Here is a 15,240-nt window from a genome sequence, read left to right on the forward strand (position 1 = left end):
TTGTGTAAAAACATCTAATCGGATTAATTTCTTGAGAACTTGAGCCGAGTTTCCCAAACGATAGTGATTCACTCAAACTAAATTGGCTATTTGTCCTTAACTTACTATAACTTTACTCCTACAATGACCGAGTTGAATCCACTTTGAAGCTACACGAGACTGAAGAGGTAGGATGTTTTCACTGATATCTAGACACAGGTTCTCCCAAGGAATAATACGCCATCATGAGACTCAAAGTTCATGGAATCAATTACGTTGACGGGAACCACAGACTAAAGTTAAATGGTAAGTACAGGTGTTAGTCAGACGCGAAACTAATTAGTTTAAGTTCATGCAGTTAAGTCTTGCACGGAAGTAAGGTCGGGATGGGCCAAGTTTTAATGAGGAAATACTTTTGGAAATATTTAGGACACCTTTATGGTTCAGGAAGAGGGACAGAGGAGTGTGCTGAGGGTAGCGAAACCTGCCAGTAGCATTTTGGAAGTTTTCTGAACTGATATGATGTCCAGTTAGAATATTAGCAAACCCCGTTCGATGAAGGAGGCAGCAAAATCTTGAAAACAAAAAATTAAGAAACTTAAACTATTAATCACTAAAGTTGCGGGAGAGAGAGAGAGAAAGAGAGGAATATTTTCATGAGTTGTCAGGAAACGGATAACTTTCATCGGGTGTATGGACGACAATGAAATGTTGGTAGTCGAAAATGACTGACGCTCTTCATAACGTGAAAAGATGCAGTTTGAGTAATGGCAGTCAACTTCGGCAAAGTGAAAGAGAAAAACCAATCAGGTTGATAATGCGTTCATGTTCACGTTGACATGCGGCCGTTGTAACAACAGATTGGCATCAATAAATCAGGTGCGACAGTTGGACGGACATTATACAGAAGAGACAGACAATTAAACAAAGCTTCAGCACGTTGGTTTTCTTATGAGAAAAAGATTACGAGAGTGTTCATGTTTCACAGACTAAGAAATACCTGTCAAGTAAAATGTCTGGTGACATTTCACGAGTTGAATTCTGTATGACTGCGCATCATGGTGTATTTACCTAAAATTACTGAGGTTCGTAGATCTGTAACTACAGTTTTCATAAACTTTGCAAAACATCTCTAATTTATATTACAAACTAGCTCAAAGGAAGCAAAAATTGGTGGGAAAAGAGAGTAGCCTCATTTACGATTGTTAAATGCGTTCAATCATGCAAAAGGTAATAAATTCGACCGCTATCCTCTCCTTAGTGCATATTTATCAACTGTATTGAAGTGAAATCGAATGGCACATCAGAGTGCGGCAATCCAAGTCTGAAAAGATTCACTACTTTTCACTCTTTCCGTTTTATGCTTTTAGATATTCAGTCCTCACAACCGTATTTTTGCTGAAGAAGCGAAACGGAACATATCATAACATTATATCAGTGGTTTATTTACGTCTGCCTTCAAGTATGGAAGTACGTTTCTCAGAATTTACATGTACTGTGTTGCAGAATGCTCCTTTAGAGCTACGCCTTATTTACCCTCCAAGGCCATCTCTGTCATTTTTTCTTGATACCATTTCAGATACATCTCAAAAGACTAGTACCATGAATACTCCCTCTAAACAGTCCTTATGAGACTGCATTCTACCAAACATCCGTTTTTTAAAGAGACTAAAGACTAACAATCATCGTTTATAACACTCTCCCCACAAAGCTTCCCCAAGAGACTCTAAATAACAAACGTCATTCCCAGGATCCTGTCATTCCAAAGATTCTTCCTACTGAGCCTCTCTCGAAAGACTGAAACTACCCGGACATTTTTCACTTGATTCCACCCAAGAAGCCACTCTCCAGAAACTCTTCCATGACATTTTTCCTACTAAGCATTACTTGAGAGACTGACTACCAAATATCATTCAATAAACGACTCCCTATTAAAATTTCTTGGGAGACTTCATTTACCAAAAGATTATTCAAGAAACTCCTCCAGATGAGCAATGCTTGAGAAACTCCAACTATTATATATCACTAAACACCTCTCAAGAGGGCTCTGGCATCATTCAAGGGAAGTCTGTTGTTATACACTTCTCTTAGAGATGAAATTCCCAATGCCAACATCATCCTAGAGAATTCAACTGTAAACACTTCTTGGGATACTATTATTACCAAACGTCATTCTCTTGACTCCTACCACTAAACACGTCTTGATAGATTCCACTTACCACACTCTGAAGGAAAAACTCCTTCCACCAAACAGTCTGAAATACTCAAACTACCGAATGTAATTCAAGATACTTTTTACTCAGCCATTATTCAAAAACTTCCTCCAATTTGGAACTTCTCGGTAGACTTCAACTGCTAGCCATTATTATAGAGACTCCTACCAAGGATTTCTCGAGACCCTTCAACTATAATTCCAACAACATCCAAAAGAATTCTTCTGCCAAGTACTTTACTTTCCGAGCGACCGGGCCCTGTGATTCGCCACATAAGGGCCTGAATGCAAATTTCATGGTTTCAACTGGTTTAAAGGCAGGGAACTAGAGTCATTAGTAGTACTTTGTACTTCATTTTCATTGTCTTCTAGGTACCAACATTCATACAAGAGAATCCTTTCACTAAGCCTTTTTCTGCCAACCTACATGCAAGAGACTCCTCCTACACAAGAAATATTGAAAGACTCGAACTTCCAAACACCTTTCACGATAGAATCCAACCACCAAACACTCAACAGACTTGGACGACACAGATAACAGCTACTGCGAAAGTAGCTTCCATCAGAACCTGATGAAGATGAAAGCTTTCTCCTGAACCGCAGGTGGCTCGTTAAATGAAAGGTGTTGTAGTCTGTTTTTCTGGTTATAGAAAGACTAAGTATGAACAGCCTGTCAACCCGACCTTACAAATCTTGGAGTTAGCGTAAGCTGTGAGACAGCAGGAAATGGGGCCTACCCTTGCCGTATCCCAGCTTCTGCTTCGTGGGAAATATTGCCAATTATAATACTTTAAGTGACTTTCGGTAAGTTTTTAATTGCGTGCCTCATATTTGAACTAGGCCCCTTACGCTACTGTAACCTTAATAGCGTGCCTCTATTTTGGTATATGCTGTTAAAAAATCTGCAAATAGTACATGGAAGCTCTTATTTTTCTAGCGAGCTTGATGAAACTGTCACAAACTGAGAAATTGTTCCCCAGCTTGTTCTTCGACAAAATAAAACCAGAGTTAATATCGGTGGCTGAGTGTATGATAGCATTACTCGGGTAACTCCGCATTATTTACTAAATTCACGACCGTTGCCTGGGTCTTGAGGATCCTGGTCCTTGAAAAAAGCAAATAACTAGGCCTTCTTCCTCAAAGGGGGATAACTTTCGTTTACAAAAATAAGGGGGCATTCATAACGACTGTTATGAATATAATTCATGTTGTGTTTAGAAAGTCCTTCTTGTATTCAGCAGCTTAAAAATTCCCAGAGGGATACTATGAGGACATGATTCCTTACGGATTTTGAGTTGTCCAATACTTATTACGTTACGAACGTGTGACGTTTGCAGATGTTAGCTTAGTAACAGAATACTTTTTTTTTTTTTTTTTTTCGTCACTTCCTTGAACTAATGGGGACTTTTGCTTCGGTGTCTCTTTTCAGGTAATTACTCTCGGCTGTTGTGTGAGATCATGTTTGTTCGTTCCATGGGTTACTATCTTATCCAAATCTACATCCCCTCCTCACTCATCGTCGTCATCTCATGGGTATCTTTCTGGCTCAATAGATCAGGTAAGTTTCGTCTCCTCACACTTTTCGTGTTCAGTTTTTGCAGTAGATTCATTTCGATATGAACTCATCATTCACGAATCTGTCTGCGTTTGTTAACTAGGTTTTGTCAACGTATTTAAAAAAAAAATCTTCATTCCTGGATAAATGAATTTATGTTAGATAAATAAAAGTCAAAGTTGTTCATGGCCACTTTACGTTGTTCTTTTCACTTTGTTCATAAAACTTGATGATATTTGCCGTAAAGTATTTTAGGACACTTAAAAAATCTGCATCAAATATGTTTCCACAGATCACTGAAAAACATATGAATTTAAAAGAAATAAATGAAAACTATTTTTTTCTCTGTGCAGTCTTTTGCTTTTATTGCATTTTTATGATTCTTTCATGTCCAATCTTCGCCTTCAGAGATTTCTTTTCTCCTTTACCCTTTTACTTTTCCCATATATATATATATATATATATATATATATATATATATATATATATATATATATATATATATATATATATATATATATATATATGTATGTTGTATGTATGTATGTATATATATATATATAATATATATATATATATATATATATATATATATATATATATATATATATATATATATATATATATATATATATATATATATATATATATATATATATATTATTTTGGCATTCCTTTCCATTTTAAGTAAATAAATTCGTCTGTATCTGGTTATGTAACATTAAAGCAAAAGCTTATGTCTTTCTTTTACTGACGGGGTAGTTTGTTTCTGAGAGTTCAGGGTTCACCCTGTCTGTCTTTTCCTGTCTCTCTGAGTCTCTTTTCCGCTCTGTGTTGTAGATAAACGATCTCCCTTCCCTCCTTAAATGCCTCTTGAACTGCAACTCACCTTTTGCAAGTCTTCCGCTAATTAGTTTAAATCACCGAGAGACTGTAATTCCTCTTTTTGCTTTCTCATGAGAGTCATCTCAGTAGTGATCGTAGCAAATAAATTCCTTCTCGCAAGAATAAAGGTGATGATGATGATGATGATGTTAATATCTCGCTTCTTCTTTTCAACGAGAGGAAGAGTCATAGACAAAATTCACCTTTGGCCCTAAAGCACCCCCTCCCCCGCCCCCAACTCGGTCTTCTTCCCTTAAAAGTCATTTCATGCCGTCCATTAACTAAGTAAGTTCCCCTTTATCTTTTGACTGGACCGCAACATTTCCCGGATTTCCTGGGAAATTTGCCATCATAAAATTTTGTTGCTCATCTCTTTCTTTAGAATCCCTCTCTCCTTCATTTTGTGTTTTATTTGTTTTCCTTTTCTTTTTGGTGGGGGGGGTGGGGGATTTTCCCATGTGCCAACAATATATGTTATTAGATTTACCTTGCAACTATTTTTATTATTACGGTTATCCTTACTATTCTTTTTTTTATTTTCCCATGTGTGAGTAGTATAATTATTAGTTTTACCTTGCAGTTATTTTTCATATTGTAATTATTATTACTATTATTTGTAAATGTATTTGGTCTTCATAGTTTGTAAATCTGTTGTAAGTGAAGGCTGGTGGTCTCCTTTAGTCTATGAGCTATTTGTGAATTAGAAAAAAATTGCTGAAATAATTATTTTCCTGGATTATTCTTATCACTTTTTTGAAAGGATCTTTGCCTTTGATACCTCCTTTTACATGGTCAGCTGTACTTTTATCTAATCTGTTAAGTATAAGTCTTATTATTATTATTATTATTATTATTATTATTATTATTATTATTATTATTATTATTATTATATCCTTGTTAGTGGTATTTTTCCTACAGTCAAATCTTAAGCAATCATTTAATTGTAGCTCATTAGATTATATTTTAGTTTGACTACGTTCGACCTTCCTTCAACGCTATATCCTTTCCCATTTAATTTCTATCCTTAATGCTAACATTGCAATGCTGAGGCTTAGCTCAAAGCAAATGGAAGTTCTTCCACAATCAGGTGACCAAATATTCGCTTAATATTTTACCGGTGAAGTTTTCATTTCTTTAAGGCAAATCGTTTCGAGCTGCATTTGATTTGTGAATTAATTGTGGGAAGAGAATTGTGTTTTGATTTACAAATCAATATTTTTCGTAAGAAATGTAACGTAATGCGGCGAAGAAATGTCCTGTTCATCAAATGATGAGATTTGCCGTCAAATTGGTCTATTTATAGTAACAACTGATTGTTCTCTTTGTTACAGTTATTTAACCTAATAAATTGAATGTAGAACCTTCACCCTCAGAACGATATATGTATACGCATTCGTGTGCGTGTGTGGTCTCACCCTTCTCCTGTAGAGTATGTTAACATTACGGTTGGTCCTCAACAAGTCTCGTTGGAATAAGGTTGTTAACTCAAAGTCCTTCTCCACCCCAGCTTCAACCCACCACTGATTAATTTCACTAATTACTTTCACTGATCCATAGAGATGCAACAGATATTTTAGTAAACGGGGACTATATATATATGTATGTATATATATATACATATATATGTATATATGTATGTATGTATGTATGTATGTATGTATGTATGTATGTATGTATGTATGTAAGTAATGTATCACCAGCGAGAGGAGCCCTGGTTAGGTCCCCGATTGAGGCACACCAGTTTGGGCATGTCTATTGAAAACCATTGATCTTTCGCTTACTTAAGTTATGAACTGAATACTTGCCAAGGTGGGGAAGGGCGTGTGGCTAACAACATCATCCCAAAATTGGTTTATACATATAAATATATATATATATATATTCTTCATGCCTGAAGGTTAACAAACAATGCATTTGTACACAGATTAAAATGAATATATATGGTATAACATCCATTGGTTATTTATGAAGCATAATAGGTCATTTAGATTTCCAACGTAAACATGGTGCCCGGTGGCAAATTTGTTCACATTGATAAAAATGACTGACTTTGGAAGAACTTCATTCAGCGCAAGAGCCATTCCTTGACTTGTTTTTAAAATCATTCGATATTAATATTGTCAGTTTTATTGATGGGTTCCCAAGCAGCTTTCCATCCATCTCCCGAATGGATGGAGCCAAGGTCTAGAAACCACTCAAACCTTGGGCGAAGTATATTATTGGAATGCCCTTCAACTTTTACAGAAACCTGTATATACTTCCAGTAGATTTGATATCGAATATTTTGAAAATACAGACTTCCTGAAATGGTTTAACTCTTATAGTGCATTGTAGTCTGCACGAGTATGTGTCATACCCTTTATGTTAACCAGGATATTTTAGACTTTTTTCCTTTATGTCAGGATGATGATTAACATTCTGGTGCTTTTAAACCCCTTTAGTGTAAATTTGTAAACCCTCTCTGCGTTTATTCTTTATGTTTTTTCTTCCTTTCCACTACTCTTTCAATTGTCATTCAGTTTCCTTTCAGCTCTTTGCATAGTTATCAAGAATTTTTTTTATACAATTTATTTCAGTATCGAGTACACCTGTACATTGCCAAATACTTCCTTTATTTTGATGTCTCTAAGAATTACTCTTTAATGTCTTTCTTTGCAATTATGTACCTTGCAACCTATGGGGGAAACACAGCCCCAGGTATGTAGGAAAGTGTTTTAGAGTTTTGCATTATTAAAACCAGTCCGAAAAAATAACAGTCCCGACTGACCAACTTTAGCTCAGCCTGCGATAGAATTCAAAAATACTGAAAAGAAAAAATGAAGAAGAGAATCACACACAGCTGGCGTTCAGGCGGACGCTTTGATTCCCATCCTTCAGTTAACGTAAAAGTCAGAACAAAAGAGCATCTGATTCTCGTGCCGGAGTCTCACGATCTCTTTGATGTGCCTAACCTGGAGCATGGGATCACTTCAAGGTGCCCAAGAACGCCAGCACCGTTTTCAACATCCAACTTGACCAACAACCACGACTTTTTCTTGTATTCTCTGTCGAAATTCACTTTGAAAAACCACCATGATAACTGATCTTGCTGCATCTGTAAGGGGTTGCTCCTTTCAATCTCTTCCTCTCTCTCTCTCTCTCCAAGTCCCGCCTGCCGTACAAATGGCCTCTTGGCCGAAGGTGGGGCAAGGGGGCTGTGAGAGATGAGAGAGAATGGTTGAGGAGCGACTCAGGTGTTTTCCTCCATAGGTTAGCCAGCACTTCCAAAACTGTTCCATTTATCAAAGATATGAAGGACTTCTGAGGGCAGCCATGGCTTAAGGCATTTATTCAGCTGAAGATCTACCGCAATAGCTATAATAATGTTTCAAGAGACATTGATATATCTCTCATCAAAATTTAATTTATCTGTGTTGGTTTAAATGTTGAGCAAATGCGTCAATATAATGACTTTTTTCATCTGTAAACCCAGCAAAGCCTGTCTTTGCTTATAGTCTCTTAGCAGTATTCTTCTCTGCGTGGACAGTTTCATTAAGTTATAATCAGGTCAGTGATCTTTGTTTCTAAAGAACTGCAAGTTTGACGAAATTCTTCTGAGCATTTCACAGTATGGATTAGATTTCTGGCAAGTTCAGCGAACTCTACAAATTGTTAAAATGTAGCCGAGAAAAAATAGCTTGATGGATTCTTAAAAATTCAATATAATGCCTTAAGACATGAGCATATTACACACACACACACACACATACACCCACAATTGTCTTTTATACATAACAGAATATTTATATGTATATAAATAAGAATAAATATATATATTATATATATATATATATATATATATATATATATATATATATATATATATATATATTATATATATATATGCGTGTGTATTATATACATATATGTATGTACACTATATACACATATATACATATACTTAGTTTTTTCAAAATACACAAGACGGTCAAAGAAATTGCCCTATGACTTTTCACAACACCAAGAACTTTTGTAAGACGCTCTATAAGGTAACTGGGGTTCAATAGAATGATGCTGTATCAAAGGCAGGTTTTTCAATAAAGTTTTATTAGTTTGTATAAAATTTATAAGAAACCTTTTGAACTTCCATGCTGTAAAAGGCATTAACCCTTACCTTATGTGGCGTTCCAGTCAACACCTCCTTCAGTAAATGAACAGGTGTATCACTTACTATGCTTCTTAAACTATTTCCCTTCACGAAAACAGTCCTTGAAATCTGCTTCTCCTACAATTCACTTCTGCTTCACATGGTTTGTAACTAACTGCATTGGTATTGCGGAAGCACTTTGTTTGTTTGTCCTGTCCACATCTCTGTAAGGAAATATGTAGAGACGGAATTGCCTTCGTATTTCTGTATCCTTCCAATGTTTCATTGTACAGCAGTAAACTGTAGTCTTCTTCCACTTAGAGGCCTACGATCTTTTCCTCTTCTGTTTGTATGAGTAATTCAGAATTTTTATGTTTTTTTTTTTTATGTTTTTGTTAATCCTCTTCAAGTTTGAGACTTGCCTACACAATTTGAAGGTACAGAAAATCTGCAATGATGTCTTTCCATGAAGAGCACTGAAAAGACCACACAGCTTCTATCTGTCGTGAAGGGACACCACGATTGCTTTACTTTATGGCCTTGGCCTTCCATTCATTTCTTTTCCTTTTGTCATTTGTTAGGCAAAGTGGTCTGCAAAACAATGTAGAAATCTGCAAAGACTTCTACCAAACCCAAATGTCTTTCGTTGTATTCTCTGAATTCTGTTTTTGATTTTTATTGCCAACAGTCAACTTAAAGAATAATTAATCTTCATATGTTCAGTGTCCACTTTCACTCAGTGTCCCTGTGTTCTTACTTATATGCATGAGGTCTATGTCATTTTTAGAAATATTTGAGATGATAAGTAATAATAATAATAGTAAATAGAATGATAATTACACATTACGCTAACAACGCTCCTCTGTAGGTACATTTTGCTGACACTGTTGTGCCATTAATTTCGACAAGTGAGTCAGAATTCACCCTTCGATAATCCAAATATAATCACCATGTCTAATATGGGTACTTCCTAATGAAATATCTGTTTTCAAATGACTTATTGGCACTTTCAAGTTGTATATAGAATTATTATATATCAGCCATGTTCGAAACGGACTAATATTTAATTTGAAAAATCGGTAAAAGTTGGCATGTGGCTGTAAGTATTTCGGAACCTGCAAGTAAAAAAAAAATTCTGATTTATTTCGCTTTGTTTATAAAAAAAAAAAAAATTGACACTGCGTCGCGTGAAAAAAAACTTTTTTTAAATAACATTCCGTTGAAATAATTGTACGACGTAAGTGATCTGTTTTGGATAATTAAAAAAAAGCTTTGATTGGTGTGTCGATAAACGTACCATCATATAATCCAATAACTCAGTTTACTAAAATAATAAACTGGTAAAATCAAGAAAAGAAACATGAATGAGTTTTGCAAAAGTGGTTAGGTCTCCGTTTTAAGATTATCTTCTTAAAAAAAAAGTCTCTCTCTCTCTCTCTCTCTCTCTCTCTCTCTCTCTCTCTCTCTCTCTCTCTCTCTCTCTCTCTCTCTCTCTCCGGAATCTCATCTGTTTAATGGTGTAAAAAAATTGAAGATTACATCCTTGTTGTCTTTGCTAAGATGATTAAGAAAGAAGAATGGAAACGTGTATTAGGCCTGCAAAGCCTTTGACAGTCCCAGAAAAGAAGTTGGAGATGTACCTAATCCTTTTCTTTGTAGAGTATCTTACTGTGAAAGGACCCTTATTTATCCTTCTTCTCATTTTATATTGTATTTTGACGTGATTATATTTACATTTACTTTTAAATGTCGAGGTAAGCATTCTTTTACGTGATTGTACGTTTATTTATTCTCAAGTCAAAATTTTCCTATAAGATTTAATTGTTATTCCCTAATTACTTGCATATTTTAGCCGTTTATTATACATTTTGTTCATTATCTTTCACAACTCCCAATAATACTTCCCTCCTTAGATTTCTTACATTTTTTAAATGTTTGTATTTCAACAAGGAATCTCAAACTTTGAGTTACACGCATACATGCATACGTACATACACACTCAAAACACGCACACGCACACACATATATATATTACACTTACATTATAAGTCTGTTTTAAGGTCATATTTGAGTACATTTTAACCAAATTATTCCTATATATGTGCGTATTTAATCGTGCATGTATGCATGCACATTCGGTGGTCTTATCTTATCTGGCCCATATCTTTAAATAAAAGAAATTGAATCCTTTAAAAATTAATATTTCCAGGTTTTTATTTTAAGTTTTTTGTTACCATGTTAAGAATTTCATTGTAATTCGTTTCAAGACATTTTAATTAGTCTATTCAGAGATTCTGTAATTATTTAATCTTCTTGAAAATGCAAGCAGTCTTTAACGTTTGGCTTATTCCGTTCATTGTTCATCAGTTAGCATTCATTATTCATTTAGCATTCATTTACTCATTGGTCCACTTAATATTCTTTCATTTATTTTTTACTCTTTCCAACCCTTCCTTCTCAGTAGTCTTCAGTTTTCACTATATTTCAACTGTATTTGTTTTTTTTTTTTTTTTTACTTGTTTTCAATTTGATTAGAATTTTTGTGTTTGAGATAACATGAAAATAATATTTGATCTCTCCTTGTAGTAGTCTAATTAGAAGTAGCAATATATCAAATTATGATAACATGTTCTTAGATTCTCTATTTAGTAGATAATACGTCACAGCTTTTCTGAGCCTTTTAAATCAAACTTCCAAATGTCATTTCTCTTCCACAATTCTTTCCTGGCTAACCAGAAAAACGCTCTGTTGACTTCACATTCATTTTGCACTGTGCACACACGAAGATTGCATTGTGTCATGCATAATAACCCTAGATTTAAGGAAACATTGATCATATTCTGTAAAGATTTTGTCATGTTAATGTTGCAATTTGTAAAGCATAGATTTCATGTGAGCAAAACTGTTGTATAGTCATTGATGATATCTTTCTCGAATTCCAAATGTTTATGTGTTTCCTTCCTCTCTCGATATTTCTAGCTTTCTCCGCCTGTTATCACCAACAACAGAATAGATTTAAATAGTAACGAACGCCATTGCAGTACATATCACACAGAGCACTAAATGTATTAGTAAACAGAATGGGCAGCGGAGAATTTTCTCCATGCAACGACGAGGCAACGACAGATAAATGTAGAACTTAGAAGAACGACTTCGTTTTCTCGGTTAGATCTTCTTCCTCTTTACCTTCGAGACTTCGGCCTCTTCAGTGTCGGGCTCATTTTGCACCTACCACCAAGGATGCACTCTTGCACTCTCCTTACCGTTACTGTTCTCGATCTTTTTAGCGCTAGACGTAAATCACTTCTCTCTCTTCTCTCTCTCTCTCTCTCTCTCTCTCTCTCTCTCTCTCTCTCTCTCTTCACTGATAGATATATATAGAGCTATATCTACTATTTGTCTAGTTACGTTGGCTGAGCCGCGACTTGGACTGGACATAACGATATTGCAGTCTTTTCCTGACTTTTAGATTTTTTGTTCAAAACGCAGATTCGAAATCCCTGTCCATGAGAAGAATAGTAGAACTTCCCTGTTTTCAACAAGTCTGTGAGTAAGGCTGCTAGCACCATATCCTTTTCTTGACCATAGCTGCTGCTGCCATCAATTCGCAGCTGTGTCGACTGGTGGCTGGCAACCAAGATCCAATCACCAACCTTACAAATGGGAGCCATACATACAGTATATATATATATATATATATATATATATATATATATATATATATATATATATATATATATATATATATATATATATATATATATATATATATATATATATATATATATATATATATATATATATATATATATATATATATATATATATATATATATATATATATATATATGGACTTTCAGATTTATTGTAAAACTTCTTATAATTTAGATGGAGTAACTTGACCTCTAAAAAGAATCCTCTGAGGCAGTTATTAACTTTTGGTATCTCCATTAGAATAGGATAAGTAGTTTAGCTACCGGAGGTAAACAGTATCTGCCATGACCGTGTACATTACTTTACAATGACTGACAGAAAACATGCCTGATATGCTTCAGTTTTCTAAACTATTAACCCTTAAAAGAAACGATGATTTCATGGGCACTGAAGATCTGAGTGATAATTAGAAGTGATTAATCGTTGGACTTAGGTCATTCGGGTAGAAGATTAAACAGTTAATGAGACAGGCTACACTATTGTCTTGGTAACTCTGGAGAGCTATCGAATATTAGAAAATGCTGCACGTTTATCGTCTCTCATTATTTTTTCTGTTTACAATTCCTCAGTACATAAATGTCCGTCATGAAGGAGATAATAACGGTTTCGAATGAACATGCGTTAAACGGTTTTTTATCTTAATATTCCTATCTTGTAGGAAAATCCAACGAACAAGGATCCCTAAACCAAAAGACGTTATTTGAAGGAAAGTGAAAAGTCTCCTTTGTTAACTTGATATTAATGAGAAGGTTCTCGATGCTCGTGAGATACGTTGGCCTCTGGAGGTTTGCAAATGTCAGTCCGCATGGAAAATATGCGAGGCTTCTTGCACTGATTGCTTGAAGAGCAAATGCTTTGTTCAAATTAAGTCGACTTGCCAGCACGGGACTTTGCCCTGACGATACCTCCAAGTGTAGCAAAGGATGAAAGGAAATATGAGGTCTGATGCGGATCTCGGAACTGTGGCCGAGGAACAGACAATGCGAAAGTGAAAGCTTAACTTAAATTTCATCCCCCAGTCTTGTTCGCTATCCACTTCCTCATCTATTTTTAACGTTTAATCTTGAAAATACTGTGACATTTAGCATAAATAAAAAGAGCAATCCCAGACTTCCATTTCAAAACCAACAAATAATTGTTTTATCTTTTCATACGTAGTAGCTGTTAATTTTAATTAGTTGATTATTTCTCTGTTGAATCAGATTGGTCAGGAAAGCAAGAAAAAATGAAAGGAACTTTTTTGTAATTAATCACTGAATTAAAGATGTAGCCTCAATTGAGCCTTCATATATCCATTCACGGTCGTATATCTAATGAATACATATACTTATTTGATGTCTTACGTATCATTCTCATTATGTGTATACTAAACGAATGTTAGACAGCAATATGCGATAGATACATGATAGCATTATGTTAACAAGATATTACAATTAGTTTCGCTCAGAACTGCTTGTTCTTCGAGTCGTGTTTACGACTACATGGTTCTGGAACCATTTCAACATTCCTCAACAATTTTCAAGATTAATCTCGTTTCCAGATAGGGAGCTTGCTTCGAAGTAGCCTCGCTGGTTTGAGTAACTTAACCTAAACGTCGTGAGACTCGTGAGATTCCTAACTGCGTCCCTGAAAAACAGTTCCTCCAAATATACGAGAAGTGGCGGTTCGTGAGACGAAACACTGTTCCTTCCATGCTTGCCGAAGCCAGTCGCATACCCAGTTCTCCGATTGTTATACTTGGCTGCGGCCACGGCCTCATGCCTTAAAACAAGGGGCTGAAGTATTATTATTATTATTATTATTATTATTATTATTATTATTATTATTATTATTATTATTATTATTATTCAGGAGTTAAACCCTGTTCATATGGAACAAGCCCACAGGGGCCACTGACTTGAAATTCAAGCCTTCGAAAGATTATGATGTTCATTAGGAAGAAGTAACAGGAGGTAAAGGGAAATACGTAAAGAGGAGATCACTAATTAAAAAAGAAAAAATCAGTTAAAAAATTGATAAATAAATAGATAAAATGTACGTAAATGATTTACGTCTGGTGAAGTTGTTCTCCGGCAATGTCTAATTATACAAATGAGACGAGTTGACAAATTGTCTTGATTTTTTCCCTGTTACGTTTCTACCATCACAGTATTTATCGTTCTAACCACAAATCAGTGCACTAACTATTTGAGGTTATGATCGAACATAATCAAATACGATGAGGCACATCTAAGTGTTTCTTTCTCTCTCTCTCTCTCTCTCTCTCTCTCTCTCTCTCTCTCTCTCTTTAGGTGGCAGGTGAAAAGTGATATCTTAAAGTTTTGTTTTTCTTATTCTTATATTTTTTCTTCTTTATCATTTGACCTTCAATAAATTACCTTTAAGTTGTTCGTTCAGTTTATTGCTTAATACTTCAGCCCTCAATAAAATGTCTGTTAATTATCATGAGCATGTACATATTTGGCCGTTCTTTATGTACATATATGAAGCACTGTAATTACTGACGGGAATATTTGCTTTAAACTATACATGTGTATATACATATTTATAGATATATATATATATATATATATATATATATATATATATATATATATATATATATATATACATACACACATATACAAAAAGAGATAACTAGATAGATACAAAGGAAGTGCTGTGAGCTTGGTTTTATACATATAAGATTGTGACAAACTGGATTTTTTTCTTAAAAGATTCCACTGTCTGCTAATTCATTAAGTGATAACACTGATATTGCTGGGTAAA

The 15,240-nt window shown here is 34.8% G+C and overlaps 1 protein-coding gene across 16 annotated transcripts in view; it reads left to right on the forward strand.

Annotated features, from left to right (window-relative positions):
- Positions 1 to 15,240, forward strand: part of Rdl (Resistant to dieldrin) — a 401,707-nt gene that overhangs the window by 366,888 nt on the left and 19,579 nt on the right. For all 16 annotated transcript variants that reach the window (XM_067089770.1, XM_067089643.1, XM_067089664.1 and 13 more), the window contains one exon: positions 3,621 to 3,749. In XM_067089770.1, coding sequence (XP_066945871.1) covers positions 3,621 to 3,749 — 129 coding nt within the window. The remainder of the gene's footprint in view (positions 1 to 3,620; positions 3,750 to 15,240) is intronic.

This window comes from Macrobrachium rosenbergii, chromosome 4, assembly GCF_040412425.1.
Source record: "Macrobrachium rosenbergii isolate ZJJX-2024 chromosome 4, ASM4041242v1, whole genome shotgun sequence".
Classification (NCBI taxonomy): Eukaryota; Metazoa; Arthropoda; class Malacostraca; order Decapoda; family Palaemonidae; genus Macrobrachium; species Macrobrachium rosenbergii.